Source organism: Leucopleurus acutus (genome assembly GCF_964270905.1).
Source record: "Leucopleurus acutus genome assembly, chromosome: 3".
Classification (NCBI taxonomy): domain Eukaryota; kingdom Metazoa; phylum Chordata; class Mammalia; order Artiodactyla; family Delphinidae; genus Leucopleurus; species Leucopleurus acutus.
The window spans coordinates 114,565,467-114,585,955 of NC_139145.1; the positions used below are offsets into that span (position 1 = coordinate 114,565,467).

Consider the following 20,489-nt stretch of genomic DNA (forward strand, 5'->3'; position numbering starts at 1 on the left):
TTAGGATAGTATCACCCAGGTGCACGTATATCTGTATATAGCAGCTATCTGATACAGTAACCACTAGACTCACATAGCTAATATTATATGGCTTAGCATATGGTCTGTCTTGGAGAATGCTCAGTGTGTATTTGAGAGGAGTGTATTGGGTTGGCCAAGAAGTTCGTTAGGGTTTTTCCATAAGATGGTATGGAAAAACCCAGCCAAACTTTTTGACCAACCCAATATATTCTGCTTTTTTTGAGTGGAGTGTTCAGTAGATGTCTCTTGGGCGTAATTGGTTTATAGTGTTGTGCAAGTCTTCTGTTTCTTTGTTGATCTTCTTTCTTGTGGCTCATTGAAAGCAGAGTGTTGAAGTCTACTATTGCTATAGAGCTGTCTATTTCTCCCTTCAATTCTGTCAGTGTTTACTTCATATATTTAGGAGCTCTGGTATTTGGTGCATCTGTATTTATAATTGTTTTACCTTCCTTTTGTCATTGTAAAATGTCTCAATCTCTAGTAACAGTTTTTGTTTTAGGGCAAATTTTTAGGGCTTATAATTTCCCATGTATAAAGTTTTTGTTTGTGTTGAAAGAGCTGTTGTATATAAAATCCTCAGCACGTGCCTGACACCATAAAAGGATAAATAAGAAACAAATGACTCAAAAAGAAATGTAAAGAATACAATTTCTTTGTAAATTTAGAATGTCTGTTCTTGGGTTCTGACCATTTATTTCCAAAATACAGTAGAAAAAAATATTGTACTTGTACATAGTAGGTCTTTAATAGTTGTTGAATAATTGTGAGAATTAATTTGTTAATATTCTTGGTGATAGTAATTAGGTATTTTTTATTATTTTCAGTGTTTTGCTTCCCAAATGGTGTGTGTCACGCTCAGAGTTCATAGGTAGATCCTTTGGGAGCTTTGACTGTCTATCATTTATAAGGCACTCTTCATTCCTAAAGTGTTATATAGGATACGTTTATTTTTTAAAAATTAAAAAACCACCTATATCTATTTTTCTATCCATATGAAACAGCAGTAGTTTATACTGAATTCTCTAATTCCAGAGCAAGAGCACAATGTTCCTTCCAGTGTCCTACCTTTTCATATTTGTAACTTCATTTTTTCCAACATTAAGAAATGTGACTTGCATTATCCACAATATATTTACTTATTTACTCAGTCCCAGAATGTAGATAAAGTATTGTTTCAGAATTGCTAGCATGTACTCTGCGAAGAGTAGTGAGATGGGGACTACTAACTGAGTTAAATATTGGTTTAGAATTATATTTATTGTTAGCCTTACTTCTTTGAATGCTGTTGTAAATTGAAATCGCTTTATCATTGTATGGTTGAACTTGTTATATTGTTCTCTAAGAAAGCTATTGATTTTCTGTGTGGTAATTTTATATCCTGCTTCTTAACTGAAATCTTTTATTGTTTGATTTAGTTTTATCTTTCAATCTCCATTTGTTTTATTCTGGAAAATAAATCATATCATTTGCAAACAGATAATTTTACTTCCTCTTTTCCAATACCTATGACTCTAATTTTTCTTGTCTAATTATATTGGTTTATAACTTTAGTACAGTGTTCAATAGTAGTGGAGATGGTGGGCATCCTTGCCTTGTTTTAGTTTAAAGGAAATGCCTGTAATGTGTCTGTGTTAAGTAAGATGCTGACCGTGAGGAGTTTCTCTTTATCTTTGAAATATAATAGTTTTACCTGGTGTCTCAGGGTTAGTTGATATGGGTCAATTTTTTTCCTAGTACCCGGTGAGGCTTTTTAAAATATAGATTTAGAATTTATGTTATTTCTGGCAAACTGTTGTTGTTGTTGTTTAAGATTAAGTTTTAAATATTAATTCTGTTCAATTGTTACTTTTTCTTCTTCAGGGATTTCAATTTTCTCTAAGTTGGATCTTCTTTGCCTGTCTTACATTTCAACCATTATCTCTCTAAACCTTTTTACTTCTTTATCTCATTTTCATTCTTTTGGTTCTTTTTGTTCTTTTCTTTAATGCCCCTTCAGTTGTTTCAGACTGTCATAGATCTTTGTGAGGTTTTATGATGTATACATGAAAGATAACACTCTGGGATTTAGGACTTATTTTTCTACTTATATATAATCGAAGTTTGGAGAGTCTCTGTATTTTAATTATGCTTAGAGCTTAAGTTTTAATCTTTTTGCTTTTTCTGAGTTTGGGTTGAGAGATACAGATTTCCCTAGGTACTTGTCTACCCAGTATTTAATTATGTTTTGTGAATGTTTTCTGATAATTTTTTCCTTTGTATAGTTATAATTTGATGTAGAAAGGTTAAAAATATTCTGATATCTATATAGATATTTATGGATCTTATCATTACTTTTTCTTGTAATGTATAATATATTGAAGGGATACAGCTATATTTCTTCCCACCCCCAATTAATAATGTTAGCATTGACATTTGAAATCAGTAATCCTGAATCATTTTTGTTTAAAAATTTCCTAATTAAATGAACCAGGTCTAATTTATTTCCACATTTTGAAAAGGAATTTATTTGCTGTCAGCAGGAGCTTCTTGGGATCATTATGATGATGATGATAACATTACTCTTGCTACTGATAAATATAAATTTGAAAGGTGTTAACATGTTTAAAAACTTTTCTTTCTTTAACCTCTGTTAATTATGAGATATACCTTCTGTTGCTTCTTTTAGCCTAAAGGAAGATTTTCTTGAAGTTGAGATCTCAAAGAAAATTAGTTGTATAATTCTCATGTTAAGGAAAGGTGGAAATAAAAAGCTTATTACAATATAATAGAAATTTTTTTCCCTTTTACTGGAGAAAGACCAGTATTTGTCATATGAATAGTCCTTTCCCCAAAATAAGTCACTTTGGGGTTAGGAATACAGTTATGGTAATGTAACTAGAAGAACATTTTGGAGTTACTTAGATAACTGTTGTCTGAAGGTATCTGTAAATTCTAAAAGGTATAATAGAAGCTTATAATTGTCAGTATAATTGAAAGGGAACATTTTATTTATCCTTGATCATACCCAGTCAACTGTTATAAGTTTTTTTTAATATAATTTCTTCATTGTATATTCCTAGATTTATCATTTTCATCATATTTTCTCTATTTAACATATCCTAAACACTTTTCTTTATTGAAAACCTATCCTAATGTTCAGGTATAAATTCCTTTTTAAAATTTATAATTCTTTCTCTTGTTTTTCTTTAAAATGTAGAAATTCATACTTGTTGAGCAATTTAAGCTTTGTAATGAACCTTCTTTCTTTTATTTAGAACACCTCAAAAGGAGTTTATTTCCTTTTCCTTTCAGGTTAATTTTAAAGAAATCCTTTTGTAGCATTTAACTTTCTAATAGAAAACAGAGTTTCTTAGGAAAACAAATTAGGTCAGTGCCTACTGAAAATCTGAGTTGTTTATATTTTTTTGATGACAGAGTTTCTTCTTAATTAGTGAATATATTGGTAGTTCATAGCTAAGCTGTGAGGGTAAGACACCATTTTATAAGTTATTGGTTTAATGTTGGTAAAAGCTTCACTATTGTGGGCAAAAAAACACACCTCTTCGTTTGTGCAGATGTTTTATTGTGTTAGATCTATTATCCAGCTATTAGAAGATAAATGACTGATCTTTCCCATTTTCCATGCCTCAAGAAAATTGAAATAAGAAGGGGAATATCATTTGGGCTGTATGATTAGGGCAGGTTGGATGGCCATTAATTTAAGAGAAGAAAATCTTGGCTGCATTGGCCAGCTTACACCATATTATCAATCAAACCTTGATGCACTTCTTGTGATGACCCAGCACTCTCAGTTTTTTGCAACGTTAATTAGAATTCATGACAAAATAGATGCAAGGAAACGTTTTGTACCCTTCATAATTTTATAGAAAATTTATTGTTATTAGAGGAACCATTTGCTTAGTGTGATTTTTTTCATTACCAGCTTGTCAACTAGCATAGATAATCTGGCGAAAATATGAACTCCATAGATGGAGTGTCACTTTTGTTGATGGTTCATGTAGTTTACCTTGGAGCACAGCTAATGGCTGAAGTTCATAGCAACAGCACAGAAAAACGTGACAACCAAGGGAAGATAAATGAACCATGTTTATTGCTTTAATATAAAAAATACGTAAATGGAAAACTGCATTTGAATTTGATGAGTTCATTGCTAGTTTTCTTGGAGTGATTTATTTTTCCCCTTATATAAAAAGCTACTATTGACACAGTGAGATGGAAATTAACTGTCTGTTTTTGGGAAACCAATATTTTTGTTTTTCAAATCTGAGTAGATCATTTTATTTTAATTCTGTAAGTTGTATAGAATATTGAATATTTAATATACCAGAATAATCAATTCTTCTGGCAGTGTTTAGGCTAGAGTCGATTGTTAAAACCATATAATGAAACATCTAAAATCATCAGTTTTATTTTGTAAAGGTTCTTTTCTTTATGTTCTTCCTAATTATTTTTGTGTTTCAATGAACTTTATCTTTACTTAAGTAATGAATTATTTTCTTTCATTTTCATGTTATTTGTTAATACTTTAGAACTATTTTGTACCTGTAGCTCTTGTTTTGATAAATTTAGTACCATGTGGGAGCTGATTTTCCTTTTAATTGTTTGGTGTCTAAACATATTTGAAAAAGATAATCTCTAGGTTTGGGCAGAATAACTTGATTTTACATAGTATTCCTTAAATCGAAATTTTGTTGAATTCCCATTTCAATTTCACAGATTATTTTATTCTAAGTGGTATTATTTATTTTTGTACTTTAACACCCTTGCCAATTAAAAAATATATATCTTAATATAAGATTGACATATATAAATATAAATGTATTTCAGAAATACTGTGTTACCCTATAGTTTGATGTCATAAATTTAGTTGTTTTAAGAGATTTTTAAATGATAATTCTAATCTTTTAGAAATATGATTATCACAGAATATAATTTCTGGAGAGTGATTTGTGCAGAAGACATCAAAATGTGGTGTTGAAAACACAAACATAACTTCCTTCCCATATCAATAGCACATAGAAAATTATACATATAATACATTTTTATTTAGTTCACACAGATAATCAATTCTTTGCTTTTTCGATTGAGGTGCATACATGCTGGGACCAGCAGGCACCAGTACATGGGCAGGGCTGGAGTCAATAAATGCAGCTTCACGTTTATACTGATTGGTAATTCATAAAATCCCCACAGGACTGGAAACTTGTTTAGCATAATAGCAAGTCTATATTCTGAGCTGTTTTCTTTCAATTGTATTGTTGGTTGCACATTAATAAGCTAAATGTCAGCCAAGTAGAGGGACACTAAACACTAAAAATATGAATATCATTGTATCTAATATTTTTCAAAAAGTACCATTTCAGTAAGTTATATTTCTATTTAATTGCTTATTTTAAGACATTAGGGAAATTTTATATACTAAAATGAAGATCCCTAGTGTTCAGAAAGAATATGATATTAATTTATTTTTTCAAAACCCTATTATATTGTGGGCTAACTGCAGACATACCAGTGTACCTATATAAAAATATTTGTATATTATATATTCTGCTTAGCTTGTATCTTCATACCAAAGAAATCTTAATTTCACCACTTTGCAAAAACATGGCAATTCCAAAAACAACATTTATGTTTCATTAACTGGTCTTGGAGAAAGCTACCTTTTGTTGGTAATATATTATTTCAATTTATACACATTATTATATAAGTAATAATAATGTTCTAAAATTTTAGCCAGTATTTTTTCCTTGTAAATAAATTATATCGGTAAAAATTAACAGGTTGATTAAAGTGTGTAAGATTTGAAAGTATTTTTATACTAAAGACATTTATGAGGTCCTCACACGCTTTAAGATAAGTTCATTGTGGAATTGTGGTCATTCTCATTTTAAACTGATATGATACGGTCCTTGTTATTGTACTAAATACTGAATCTTTAGATTAGAGTTCAGGTAAGCTTTAAAAATGAAAACTGCATGATTAATATGTCTAATCCACATGTGAACAATTTATTGAAATTTTATGTGATGAGATAAAAAATATTATGATTTTTTAATGCTAATACTTCTAATTCAAATACTTTAGAAAAGTACTCATTTTTCAGACATGTTACAGCTATCAAAGTTATTCTTTGAGGGAGTGACTCTTCAAAATTTGTTATTCAAACAGGAACATTTTATTAATCAAACGACTGAATACTTTTAATATTGATTGCCATAACACTGATTGCATCTCTGTAATGCCTGAATGGAATCCTTGATGGAAGGAAAACATTTTTTAATGAGTTACTATTTCTTTCTTTTCTAGTTGGTGGCTGGCAGTGTTGTCATGGCTTTTGAAGAAGTATGCCCGGATAGAATAGATCTCATTCACAAGAATTACCGCAAGCTATGTAATTTACTAGTTGATGTAGAAGAGTGGGGGCAGGTTGTCATAATCCACATGCTAACTCGATATGCTCGTACACAGTTTGTCAGTCCTTGGAAAGAGGTAAGTGTTGAATAATCTTACACTTAAAAATTATACTAAGAAAATGGTTGAGTTTTTTAAAATGTGTACAAAAAATTAAGAGTAGAAAGATATAGAAGTCTGCATGTTTAAGGAGGACTAATTTTTCTCATGTTCTTTTGGAAAGCAGGAAACCAATATAAATGCAAGGATAATTGTTCGTTGTTTTGGCACTGATTGATGCATATTTAATGGCATAGTGTATAAACTTTTAGTATGAGGCCTGGCAAGAGCCCCTTGTTAGGAGCGGCAGCATGATACCATGTTTGCAGTGACATTGCCAGATCATGGCTATTTTGGTTATTAGTCAGTTTCATACCTTTGAGACCCAGCTGTTCCACGTACTCACTTGTGAAGTAGGTAATGTGACTCTAACATAAGTTAATTTATACCCAAGATAATTTCTCACCTTTACAGATAAATTATTGTTGAACTTTTTTTTTTTTTTTTTTGCGGTGCGCGGGCCTCTCACTGTTGTGGCCTCTCCCGTTGCGGAGCACAGGCTCCAGACGCGCAGGCTCAGTGGCCATGGCTCACGGGCCCAGCCGCTCCGCGGCATGTGGGATCTTCCCGGACCGGGGCACGAACTTGTGTCCCCTGCATCGGCAGGCGGACTCTCAACCACTGCACCACCAGGGAAGCCCTATTGTTGAACTTTTAAACTACTTTTTTGTAGTTTTAAATTTCTAAAATATGTTTGTTTTACTTTTTTTCACTTAAGCTGGTAGAATTTTAGTAAAATTATTAAGTATATCTTACAGTGAAGTTATTTGTTTTCTTTGTGCAGATTAAATTAGAAGCATACCTTATTCTTTTCGTTATATTAACAATTTAGAAGGCTTTATTACACAGTTTGCAGTAGAGATCTCTCAATGTATGTATAAGATTTAAGTGTAAGCTTTAAGTTGTTTAAAGAAATCATTAAATATTCTAAGTATAGCACTCTCATTCATTCTAGTCTTGAGATATTTCTTTTTTGTCTTTTTAAAAAGCAGTATTATAGATTTTAAAAGCAGTATAGAAGGGAAAAGACGAGATATCTCCCAATTATGTCATAGTGTTTTTTATACAAAGTTATGAATAGGCTTTGATTGAGTGTTCAGTACTAATTGCTTTTGTTAATTAGAAATAATATTAAAGTGAGAGAAAAATGTATATAAAATGGAAAAATGTTCATAATTCTTGCTTTAGGTGACATGTCAAGTTTTCTGATATTTAAGGAGTTTAAATGTTTAAAATATTCATCAGTGTTTTCTGCATTTACTAAGTATTGTTAGTATTAAAAAGTATTTAAATTTTTAAAAATATATCTTTATCCAGAAGGCTATCTGTAATATTGACTCTATCTTAATTTTAGTATTTAAAAAGTGATTGGAAAAAAAAAAAGTGATTGGGTTATTCTACTTAAAATTCAAAGTACGTTTTAAAGTATTTGTATGTAAAAGTCTAATGCCACACAGGGCTCTTAGATTGATGAAATTTTATCATTGAACGAAGTAAACTTTTGATGGCACTTTTGCTGGATTAAGCAGCATGTCCATGCTGCAAGTGTCTTGCCCCTTTTGTGTCAGTGGTAACTTTGGAGAGAGATTTTTGTTGCTAATAGCTATCTGTTTGATTTCAGCCAGTTCCTTTCCAGAATGCTATTCAGATATATTTTTTTCTTATTGTGTAAGATTATAGGTAATTTTATGTTATCTAGCCACTGTCTCTATTTAAAATTTTAAATTTTACTTTCCTGTCATCATCAAATCATTTTCAGTAGCTGTATGCAAGTGATCCCTGCTTTATCATTATATAGAAACTGGAGTTTCAAAAATGTATTTTCCTTACCTTATCTTCTAAAAGTAGACTTTAAAATCTCTGTTTTTGTACTTTGTGTTTCTGTTCCTTGAATTTTGTTTCATCTTATTTTAGATAAAATTAGTTTTTAAAGCTATGCACAAAGCAGGAGAGTTAAATTCTACACTACCATATATATTTATTCTTTCGACAGATAGTTTTAAAAATTGGTACTATAATGCATTCTTTGTGTTTTCACATGTAACTCTGTGAACGTTAATTTTTACAAACACGAGATGAAGTCTGATCATTGTCCTGGGTACACTGGAATTGTGCTAAATCATTTCTTATCTTTGCCATTTATTTGCAATCTGACTTTGGCATTATTCTAAATTATGTGGTTAGTAGACTAATTTTGTGGCTTCCAAGTGTGCAGCTCTGTCCTCAGGAAGCTAGCACTGCTGCAGCAGCAACCACGGGGGGCAGTGGCGCTCTCGAGTGTGCAACTCTGGCTCTTGCCACCATTCCAACAGAGCATCTTCACCTTTGCTTGCCTTTCATAGGCAGCTTTGCATATGATTTCCCTTTGAGAAAGACTCCTTGGCTTAAGGAAGGAAAAGAAAGAAAACCACTTCAATAGAACATTTATAAGGGTGTAGCTAACTATAATCATATGTATTTTTTTTTTTTTTTTTTTAGTTATAGAAGCAATTCAAGCACATGGTGAAATAAAAAATAAGTCTTCCTTCTCATAACTCTTGGTTGACCCCTTAGAGACAATTACTGGCAACCACTGAATTTCACTTGTTTTGGTGGTTATAAATTTTACTTTGAATAATACATTTCACTTTATTTATTGATTTAAAATATCAGACTCCAATAAAGCTATTTAAAAAAATGATATCAGTTGACTCCAAAATAATCAGGATAACAGGCTTGTGTCTCCTTGTGTACATATGTGTTCTGTTAAGTACCATCGGGAAAGATTTGAAAGTGTCATCCTTCATTGTAGTGTTAGCAGTAAGGGATTGTCAAAGCTGTAAGACTTTTGGTACAAATATATTTTATAAAATGAAAGTTCAAGTGGATTATCATAATTTAGACTGTGTCCATGCTTACTCTTTCAGTCAACCCATCTCAGTGACTAGCTGTTAATTCTGTTTAACGGAGAAACTTTTGAATGAGCAGTCCAGCCACTTATAGTCTTGGGGACTTTTTGGCCTAGACTTCAAGTTGCATCCAGCTTTTTAGGTCTAGCCAGGGTAATTTTAACTTTATGATTCAGTTTGCCAATTTCTAAAGCAAAGTTTGACCATACCTGGAAGAAACTGAGAAGTATTCAGCATTTATATCTGCTTTCATTCTTCACTTCTCATGTTGTAAAAAGCATACGATGGAGTAAAGAACTGTTAAAGTATTATAGAATAGAAAGAAATTGGAACAGTACTCCAGCAGAGTTAGTGCTGAGTTGTTAATATCCTTTTATGTCTCTTAATCATCAACACTTGAATGTGTTTTCTTCACAGAATTAGCAGAAGGATGTTCATTCTAGCATCCCATCACTTTACTACGTAAGGCAGAAGTCACTTGCATAAATGCTATGTAAACACCATTTTATGATGTATAAAGAGCCATCTACCTTGAAGTGAAAGGATTTACGAGTGAGAAAACTCACTAAAATAATTCATTGACTTAAAAGTTACCTAAAATAATAAATACCAAATTCATTAAAATCAAGAGGTTTCTCTTTTTAAGTACTAAGAAAAAGTGAAGAGTAATACTGTGATACTTAATATTTAGCAAATTATTATTTTGGTGTATTTTCTTATGTTCTATTTTATTTGAGATAGGGCAGTGGGAATTATTATACCCATTTTATAGGTGACAAAACTGAGATGTATAGATTTTAATTACTCACCTAAGATAATATTGCTTATAAAAGGTGGAGCCAGAAATATAAACTGAATAATCTAATCCCTAGGTCAACATTCTTCCTTTATATCTGTTCACTCGTGACTTTTAAATTAAAATATATTTTTGCTCACTTTAATAAGTTTCTCAGTGTTTGCTTATCATGTTCTAGTCAAAGCTAATTTTGAAGCCCCCTCCCCAATCCTTAGTGCTCAGACATTGCAATTAGCTAACAACCATAGTTACATTTGCTTTTCAAAGAGAAAAATTATGTTTCTCATTGAATTCTTTAAAACATTTTTTGTGTTCATACGCTTGAAGCGTAGCAAAATTGTTTTTTTGAGGAATTGAAAATTAGTAGAAGTACTTTTTGAGATGAGCTGATGTACATGCTTTTGTCAGTAAGTCCTCAAATGAACACATCAGATACAAACAAGCTTCTTCAGGGGCAGAAGCGATTTTTAATTTAGTTTATTTGCATCATTATAGATCAGTACTTAGCCTGTTTATATGTAAATGTATGATTTGAGGAACAATTAAGTGTTGACAAAGTAGATTGCAGTCATATCAATTGCAGTGCATTTTCCATAATTTTTCTAACTGACATCTTTGATGATAAATAGTGGATGCCAAGTCAAAGCCGATTATACAGTGCACTAGGAATTCATGGGGCTGTCAGGGAGAAGACCGATTGACTTTGAATTTACATATTAATGAGAAGATTTGTTAAGAGGCTGCTTGACTATAGAAAATAACAGCGTTGTTTATAGGGCACGACATTTTATAAATACAGCTGATGCAGGAAAATGGAAATTAAACCTTTTAGGTTAATAAATTCAAGAGACTGCTAAAATGCATTATTTGCATTTTTATTTTCTTAAATTTACCTTACTCTTTGCAGTCCAAGTGGCTTTTTTTTTATTCTAGGTCAACTTTGTATAATTTTCCAGGATATAAAATTACTTAAATGTTTTCTTTGTATCATTCAAGCCTATTGTAGGAGAATTCTTGAAGCCTAAATGCAAGTCTCTAAGTCTAAAGTGCTTTTGTAGAAGTAATAGATTTTTAAAAATAAATGTTATAAAAAAAACAAGTAAATTTTAAGTGATTAAAAAAAAAATTAGTGGCATTAATTATAAACTGAAGTGAAACTGGGCCTGACAGGAATGTCTTTCATTTTATGAATTAAAGTTGAACTTTCTCTAGGATGTGATGGTTTTGGAAGAATTATCAAAATATTTTACTTCACTAATTTAGAACTTAAAATTATGTATGTTCACAGTTACTTTTTAGCATATGAATCTAGGTAATAACATTCTGGTGGGAATATGTATGCCATTTTGAAATTGAAAATGATGATTTTACTTTTCTTCCTCTCATATCTGTATTTCAATGATAAAACCTTATATAGGTGTAAGAAAGTTCCAAGTTTACAATTTTGTTTCAAGTATTTTTAAGATACGTTTCTTAAGTTTTTCAAGGGTAGCTATAAAATAAGAACCCATCAGAACACAAAATTCATGGACATACTTCTTGATTAGTAATTTTCTGCAAGTGCAAAAATATTTTGGGAATAGACTCGAAACTCCACATCCAGGCCCTGTTTTAGAGGACCCAAGTGTTAGAGATTATTTTTTATTTTTTCTTTACAGGTTAACTTTCTTTGTAAAATAAATTTTGTATTTTGTCTTACTAATGGGCTGTTTTTGAATCTTACTTGCAATTCTGCGGAATTTTTAAAAAACAAAATAGTGAAGAGTTGTGGTAGAATTCGTGCTTTACAATGCAAATAAAAAAGTTTTTAGCTCACTCTTTCAGGCAACTATTGACGAAGGAAGTGTTCAGTGTGCAGTTTAATGGGAAACTATGGACCATGTGCTGATATTGAAATGAGGTCTCTGCTCCCTGCATTGGTTATGGAGCATTTATCTTAAAGATTGCTTTTTCTTTTTGTTGTTTATAGTTTATTTTTGATTGGGTTTTTTAAACTTACATAGTTTCTTTTCTAAAGAAACATTTAAAATTTTATTCAAGTAACATGTATGTGGTTAAAAAAAAGAAGTTAAATAATACAAGGCTTATAAGAAACAATATTTTCCTATCCCACCTTTCCCATGCCTGAATTAGCTCCTTCAAATTCTTTTAGGCTTTTGTGTATGTGTATGCATTTAACTTTCTCCATTTCTGAGTAATATACATATATTGCTGTTTCTTGATTTATCAATTTTAGACATGACTTCCAATTATAGAAATGGAGGATTTAGCATTCTTCTATTGTATTACCGTATGCTTCCATTTTCCCTGTTCCATCTTTGCAATTTAATTGTATTACAATTTTTCAACCATTGTTTATTGTTCATTTAATTATGACTATGAATGTTATTTATACTGTATAGTAACATTTTCATCTCCTTTTTAGTGGAACTTTAAGTTCTTCCTGGAATTAAAAATTGCCTCATTTTTAATTTGCCTAGTTTATCATGTCACTATTACAAAAGCACTCCAAATTCTCCATCAGAAAATTAAATCCTCTCCAAATATGATTTTATAGGCAGTTGTTGAGATACTACTAGTTGCCTACCTAATATCAGTTCTCCAACTCCACTTACTAAATAAGAGAATCCTGGTTTTTGTTCAGAGTAGTGATAAGTCTAGTTAAAAATAACCAACTTCTTCAAACACCCTTGGAGTCAGAAATGGCTATATGACCCAGTTGTAGAAACTGAGATAGTTGTAGAAATATTCTGGCAGAGATTCTAGGACAGCTATTATTTTTCTGACAGGCTTACTTGACATATATATTTTACCCTTTGCCTTTTTTCATTGTTTCTTCTTGGAATATATGTGTGATGATTAGAGGTACAGCAGCCGTTTTGCAGGCATGAGGATGAAGCCACACTCTGAAAGTAGATGGTACTGAGAAAAAAAAAATGTTCTCCTTATGGATAACTTGATATTTCTGTTATATATAGCTGAACACAGTCCTAGTTAGTACTGTTGTCATATATCCAGTATTCCAATAACTTCATACTCTTCTAGGAGACATTCTCCTGGAGGCTTTACCCTCCTTTTCTAACCTGATTGCTTGCTAGGCTTGCTACACAGCTGTTGTTCTGGAACATAATTTCTTCTCTTTTCTGTGTTAAATCCTCTATTTCTTAGGCCTTCATCTCCCTAGTGTCTTCTTTTTTGGTCTTCCTGGATGGAGAATATCTTGCAGTACCTTCTTAAGAATGGGTAGATTAGAGGTAAAATTTCGAGACTTTGCAGTGTCACTCTCACACTTGATATTTTGCCTGGACTCTTGGATCAGTATTCTCTTAGGTCTTATATGTTTGAAATGTCTTGCTACTTTTACACTTGACTTCTTGGTTGGATATAAATGTTGGGATACCTTTTGAGAGCTCTGTAGCCACAGATTTTTCTTTTTTGCAGGTAACTTGATTTATATGTTTGTATCCTCAAAAATCTGGTGTTTTTTTTTTTTCTTAAAATAGTTTGAAGATTAGCAAGGTTGCCTCTCAGTGTGGATCATTCTATATGCTCTGTATATTCACTTCTTCCTTTATTTTAGGGAATTGCCTTTTATGTTTGAATTTTTAAATTTGATATTGAAACTTATTTTCTTACTCCATTTTGTCAATTATATGCTTCAGGAATACCAACTGTTCTATTTTATAATCTTTGCCTAAAGTATCTTTCACCTCTTTAAAAAATTGCTTTGATGTTTGTCTTTTTATTTGCATTCCTTTATCTCCAGTCTTTTTTTTTCTGTCAGTAATTTGATTTTCAGTGATCTAATCTGTTATTTATAGTTTTTACTTAATTTGGTAATGATATGGCTTTCATCTTTAACTTTCTTTACTCAGGTTTAAATCTTATATTTCCTTTATTCTATGGTTCGAACATGTGGTTTTTTTGAGTTCATGTTCTTAGTAACTTGCTGGAGAATATCTTTTGATATATGGAGAATTTTCTTCCAGAATGATTTCTTTATTTTTTGCATGTTTTTTTTCTTTCCCCCTTTTGTGCTGTGAATGTATTGCACAGTTATTATGCACTTTTCATATTGCAACTACTTGGGAAGTGCTGGTATAGATATTTTATTTGCTCTGATATAGTGTGACTTCTTAATTCTGTCCCAGCACACCTAAAGGCAGTTTGTTTCTTCCTCTCAGTTTCAATCTGATTGTGGGTATTTTGTGCCTTTTTGCTTTAGTAGCCTTAGGGCATTTGGGGAAAGGAGTAATTTGTGGGATAGTAAATTCAGTCTTAGCAGAGATGGATCTCGTTTTTAGAATACTTGAGCACTTCTTCGGGAATTTTCTTTTTTTTTTTTTTACATTAAAAAAATATTTATTTATTATTTATTTTTGGCTATGCTGGGTCTTAGTTGTGGCATCCAGGATCTTCATTGCGGCATGTGGGCTTCTAAGTTGAGGCATGCGGACTATTAGTTGCGGCTTGCATGTGGAATCTAGTTCCCCGACCAGAGATCGAACTGGGCCCCCTGCACTGGGAGTGCAGAGTCTTACCCACGGGACCACCAGGGAAGTCCCTGAGATAAACTTTTTAAAAAGCCAGGAAGATCTGAATGCAGCAGTAACAGCTGGCAGTAACTGTTTTTTTTTTTTTTACATCTTTATTGGAGTATAATTGCTTTACAATGGTGTGCTAGTTTCTGCTTTATTACAAACTGAATCAGTTATACATATACATATATTCCCATATCTCTTCCCTCTTGCGTCTCCCTCCCTCCCACCCTCCCTATCCCTATCTAGGCGGTCACAAAGCACCGTGCTGATCTCCCTGTGCTATGCTGGCTGCTTCCCACTAGCTGTCTATTTTACGTTTGGTAGTGTATATATGTCCATGCCACTCTCTCGCTTTGTCACAGCTTGTCCTTCCCCCTCCGCATATCCTCAAGTCCATTCTCTAGTAGGTCTGTGTCTTTATTCCTGTCTTACCCCTAGGTTCTTCATGACATTTTTTTTTCTTAAATTCCATATATATGTGTTAGCATACGGTATTTGTCTTTCTCTTTCTGACTTACTTCACTCTGTATGACAGACTCTAGGTCCATCCACCTCGTTACAAATAGCTCAATGTCGTTTCTTTTTTATGGCTGAGTAATATTCCATTGTATATATGTGCCACATCTTCTTTATCCATTCATCCGATGATGGACACTTAGGTTGTTTCCATCTCCTGGCTATTGTAAATAGAGCTGCAGTGAACATTTTGGTACATGACTCTCTTTGAATTATGGTTTTCTCAGGGTATATGCCCAGTAGTGGGATTGCTGGGTCATATGGTAGTTCTATTTGTAGTTTTTTAAGGAACCTCCATACTGTTCTCCATAGTGGCTGTACCAATTCACATTCCCACCAGCAGTGCAAGAGTGTTCCCTTTTCTCCACACCCTCTCCAGCATTTATTGTTTGTAGATTTTTTGATGATGGCCATTCTGACTGGTGTGAGATGATATCTCATTGTAGTTTTGATTTGCATCTCTCTAATGATTAATGATGTTGAGCATTCTTTCATGTGTTTGTTGGCAGTCTGTATATCTTCTTTGGAGAAATGTCTATTTAGGTCTTCTGCCGATTTTGGATTGGATTTGTTTTTTTGTTATTGAGCTGCATGAGCTGCTTGTAAATTTTGGAGATTAATCCTTTGTCAGTTGCTTCATTTGCAAATATTTTCTCCCATTCTGAGGGTTGTCTTTTGGTCTTGTTTATGGTTTCCTTTGCTTTGCAAAAGCTTTGAAGTTTCATTAGGTCCCATTTGTTTATTTTTGTTTTTATTTCCATTTCTCTAGGAGGTGGGTCAAAAAGGATGTTGCTGTGATTTATGTCATAGAATGTTCTGCCTATGTTTTCCTCTAAGAGTTTGATAGTGTCTGGCCTTACATTTAGGTCTTTAATCCATTTTGAGTTTATTTTTGTGTATGCTGTTAGGGAGTGATCTAATCTCATACTTTTACATGTACCTGTCCAGTTTTCCCAGCACCACTTCTTGAAGAGGCTGTCCTTTCTCCACTGTACATTCCTGCCTCCTTTATCAAAGATAAGGTGACCATATCAGCGTGGGTTTATCTCTGGGCTTTCTATCCTGTTCCATTGGTCTATCTTTCTGTTTTTGTGCCAGTACCATACTGTCTTGATTACTGTAGCTTTGTAGTGTAGTCTGAAGTCAAGGAGCCAGATTCCTCCAGCTCCATTTTTCGTTCTCAAGATTGCTTTGGCTATTCGAGATCTTTTGTGTTTCCATACAAATTGCAAAATTTTTTGTTCTAGTTCTGTGAAAAATGCCAGTGGTAGTTTGATAGGGATTGCATTGGATCTGTAGATTGCTTTGGGTAGTAGAGTCATTTTCACAATGTTGATTCTTCCAATCTAAGAACATGGTATATATCTCCATCTATTTGTATCATCTTTAATTTCTTTCATCAGTGTCTTATAATTTTCTGCATACAGGTCTTTTGTCTCGTTAGGTAGGTTTATTCCTAGATATTTTATTCTTTTTGTTGCAGTGGTAAATGGGAGTGTTTTCTTGATTTCACGTTCAGATTTTTCATCATTAGTGTATAGGAATGCCAGAGATTTCTGTGCATTAATTTTGTATCCTGCTACCTTACCACATTCATTGATTAGCTCTAGTAGTTTTCTGGTAGCATCTTTAGGATTCTCTGTGTATAGTATCATGTCATCTGCAAACAGTGACAGCTTTACTTCTTCTTTTCCGATTTGGATTCCTTTCATTTCCTTTTCTTCTCTGATTGCTGTGGCTAAAACTTCCAAAACTATGTTGAATAAGAGTGGTGAGAGTGGGCAACTTTGTCTTGTTCCTGATCTTAGTGGAAATGCTTTCAGTTTTTCACCATTGAGGACAATGTTGGCTGTGGGTTTATGATATATGGCCTTTATTATGTTGAGGAAAGTTCCTTCTGTGCCTACTTTCTGTAGGGTTTTTATCATAAATGGGTGTTGAAATATGTCGAAAGCTTTCTCTGCATCTATTGAGATGATCAAATGGTTTTGCTCCTTCAGTTTGTTAATATGGTGTATCACGTTGATTGATTTGCTTATATTGAAGAATCCTTACATTCGTGGAATAAACCCCACTTGATCATGGTGTATGATCCTTTTAATGTGCTGTTGGATTCTGTTTGCTAGTGTTTTGTTGAGGATTTTTGCATCTATGTTCATCAGTGATATTGGCCTGTAGATTTCTTTCTTTGTGACATCCTTGTCTGGTTTTGGTATCAAGGTGATGGTGGCCTCATAGAATGAGTTTGGGAGTGTTCCTCCCTCTGCTATATTTTGGAAGAGTTTGAGAAGGATAGGTGTTAGCTCTCCTCTAAATGTTTGAAAGAATTCGCCTGTGCAGCCATCTGGTCCTGGGCTTTTGTTTGTTGGAAGATTTTTAATCACAGTTTCAATTTCAGTGCTTGTGATTGGTCTGTTCATAATTTCTGTTTCTTCCTGATTAGGTCTTGGCAGTTTGGGCATTTCTAAGAATTTGTCCATTTCTTCCAGGTTGTCCATTTTATTGGCATAGAGTTGCGTGTAGTAATCTCTCATGATCTTTTGTATTTCTGTAGTGTCAGCTGTTACTTGTCCTTTTTCATTTCTAATTCTATTGATTTGAGTCTTCTCCCTTTTTTTCTTGATGAGTCTGGCTAATGGTTTATCAATTTTGTTTATCTTCTCAAAGAACCAGCTTTTAATTTTATTGATCTTTGCTATCATTTCCTTCATTTCTTTTTCATTTTTTTCTAATCTGATCTTTATGATTTCTTTCCTTCTGCTAACTTTGGGGGTTTTTTGTTCTTCTTTCTCTAATTGCTTTAGGTGCAAGTTTAAGTTGTTTATTCGAGATGTTTCCTGTTTCTTAAAGTAGGATTGTATTGCTATAAACTTCCCTCTTAGAACTGCTTTTGCTGCATCCCATAGGTTTTGGGTCGTCGTGTCTCCATTGTCATTTGTTTCTAGGTATTTTTTGATTTCCTGTTTGATTTCTTCAGTGATCACTTCGTTATTAAGTAATGTATTGTTTAGCCTCCATGTGTTTGTGTTTTTTACAGATCTTTTCCTGTAATTGGTATCTAGTCTCATAGTGTTGTGGTCAGAAAAGATACTTGATACAATTTCAGTTTTCTTAAATTTACCAAGGCTTGATTTGTGACCCAAGATATGATCTATCCTGGAGAATGTTCCATGAGCACTTGAGAAGAATATGTATTCTGTTGTTTTTGGATGGAATGTACTATAAATATCAATTAAGTACGTCTTGTTTAATGTGTCATTTAATGCTTGTGTTTCCTTATTTATTTTCATTTTGGATGATCTGTCCGTTGGTGAAAGTAGGGTGTTAAAGTCCCCTACTATGAATGTGTTACTGTTGATTTCCCCTTTTATGGCTGTTAGTATTTGCCTTATGTATTGAGGTGCTCCTATGTTGGGTGCATAAATACTTACAATTCTTATATCATCTTCTTGGATCTATCCCTTGATCATTATGTAGTGTCCTTCTTTGTCTCTTGTAATAGTCTTTATGTTAAAGTCTATTTTGTCTGAAATGAGAATTGCTACTCCAACCTTCTTTTGGTTTCCATTTGCATGGAATATCTTTTTCCATCCCCTCACTTTCAGTCTGTATGTGTCTCTAGGTCTGAAGTGGGTCTCTTGTAGACAGCATATATATGGGTCTTGTTTTTGTATCCATTCAACCAGTCTGCGTCTTTTGGTTGGAGCATTTAATCCATTTACATTTAAGGTAATTATCAATATGTATGTTCTATTTCCTATTTTCTTAATTTTCTGGGGTTCGTTATTGTAGGTCTTTTCCTTCTCTTGTGTTTCTTGCCTAGAGAAGATCCTTTAGCATTTGTTGTAAAGCTGGTTTGGTGGTCCTGAACTCTCTCAGCTTTTGCTTGTCTGTAAAGGTTTTAATTTCTCCATCAAATCTGAATGAGATCCTTGCTGGGTAGAGTAATCTTGGTTTTGAGCTTTTCCCTTTCATCACTTTCAATATGTCCTGCCAGTCCCTTCTGGGTTGCAGAGTTTCTGCTGAAAGATCAGCTGTTAACCTTATGGGGATTCCCTTGTGTGTTATTTGTTGTTTTTCCCTTGCTGCTTTTAATATATTTTCTTTGTATTTAATTTTTGACAGTTTGATTAATATGTGTCTTGGCGTGTTTCTCCTTGGATTTATCCTGTATGGGACTCTCTGTGCTTCCTGGACTTGATTAACTATTTCCTTTCCCACATTAGGGAAGTTTTCAACTATAATCTCTTCAAATATTTTCTCAGTCCCTTTCTTTTTCTCTTCTTCTGGGACCCCTATAATTCTTGTTGTTGTGTTTAATGTCCCAGCGGTCCCTGCGACTGTCCTCAGTTCTTTTCATTCTTTTTTCTTTATTCTGCTCTGCAGTGGTTATTTCCACTATTTTATCTTCCAGGTCACTTATCCGTTCTTCTGCCTCAGTTATTCTGCTATTGATCCCATCTAGAGTATTTGAAGTTCATTTATTGTGTTGTTCATCATTGCTTGTTTCATCCTTAACTCTTCTAGGTCTTGTTAAATGTTTCTTGCATTTTCTCTATTCTATTTCCAAGATTTTGGATCATCTTTACTATCATTATTCTGAATTCTTTTTCAGGTAGACTGCCTATTTCCTCTTCATTTGTTAGGTCTGGTGGGTTTTTATCTTGCTCCTTCATCTGTTGTGTGTTTTTTTGTCTTCTCATTTTGCTTATCTTACTGTGCTTGGGGTCTCCTTTTTGCAGGCTGCAGGTTTGTAGTTCCCGTTGTTTTTGGTGTCTGTCCCCGGTGGCTATATTTGGTTCAGTGGGTTGTATAGGTTTCCTGGTGGAGGGGACTAGTGCCTGTGTTCTGGTGGATGAGGCTGAATCTTGTCTCTCTGGTGGGCAGGTCCATGTCTGGTGGTGTGTCTTGTGGTGTCTGTGTACTTATTATGATTTTAGGCAGCCTCTCTGCTAATGGGTGGGGTTGTGTTCCTGTCTTTCTAGTTGTTTTGCATAGGGTGTCCAGCACTGTAGCTTGCTGCTCGTTGAGCGAAGCTGGGTGCTGGTGTTGAGATGGAGATGTCTGCGAGATTTTTGCCGTTCGATATTACGTGGAGCTGGGAGGTCTCTTGTGGACCAGTGTCCTGAAGTTGGCTCTCCCACCTCAGAGGCACAGCACTGACTCCTGACTGCAGCACCAAGAGCCTTTCATCCCCACGGCTGAGAATAAAAGGGA

The 20,489-nt window shown here is 33.4% G+C and overlaps 1 protein-coding gene across 2 annotated transcripts in view; it reads left to right on the forward strand.

Annotated features, from left to right (window-relative positions):
• The window catches only part of AP3B1 (adaptor related protein complex 3 subunit beta 1), a 273,819-nt gene that overhangs the window by 78,380 nt on the left and 174,950 nt on the right, over window positions 1-20,489 (forward strand). For both annotated transcript variants that reach the window (XM_082835235.1, XM_082835236.1), the window contains exon 7: window positions 6,328-6,510. In XM_082835235.1, coding sequence (XP_082691361.1) covers window positions 6,328-6,510 — 183 coding nt within the window. The remainder of the gene's footprint in view (window positions 1-6,327; window positions 6,511-20,489) is intronic.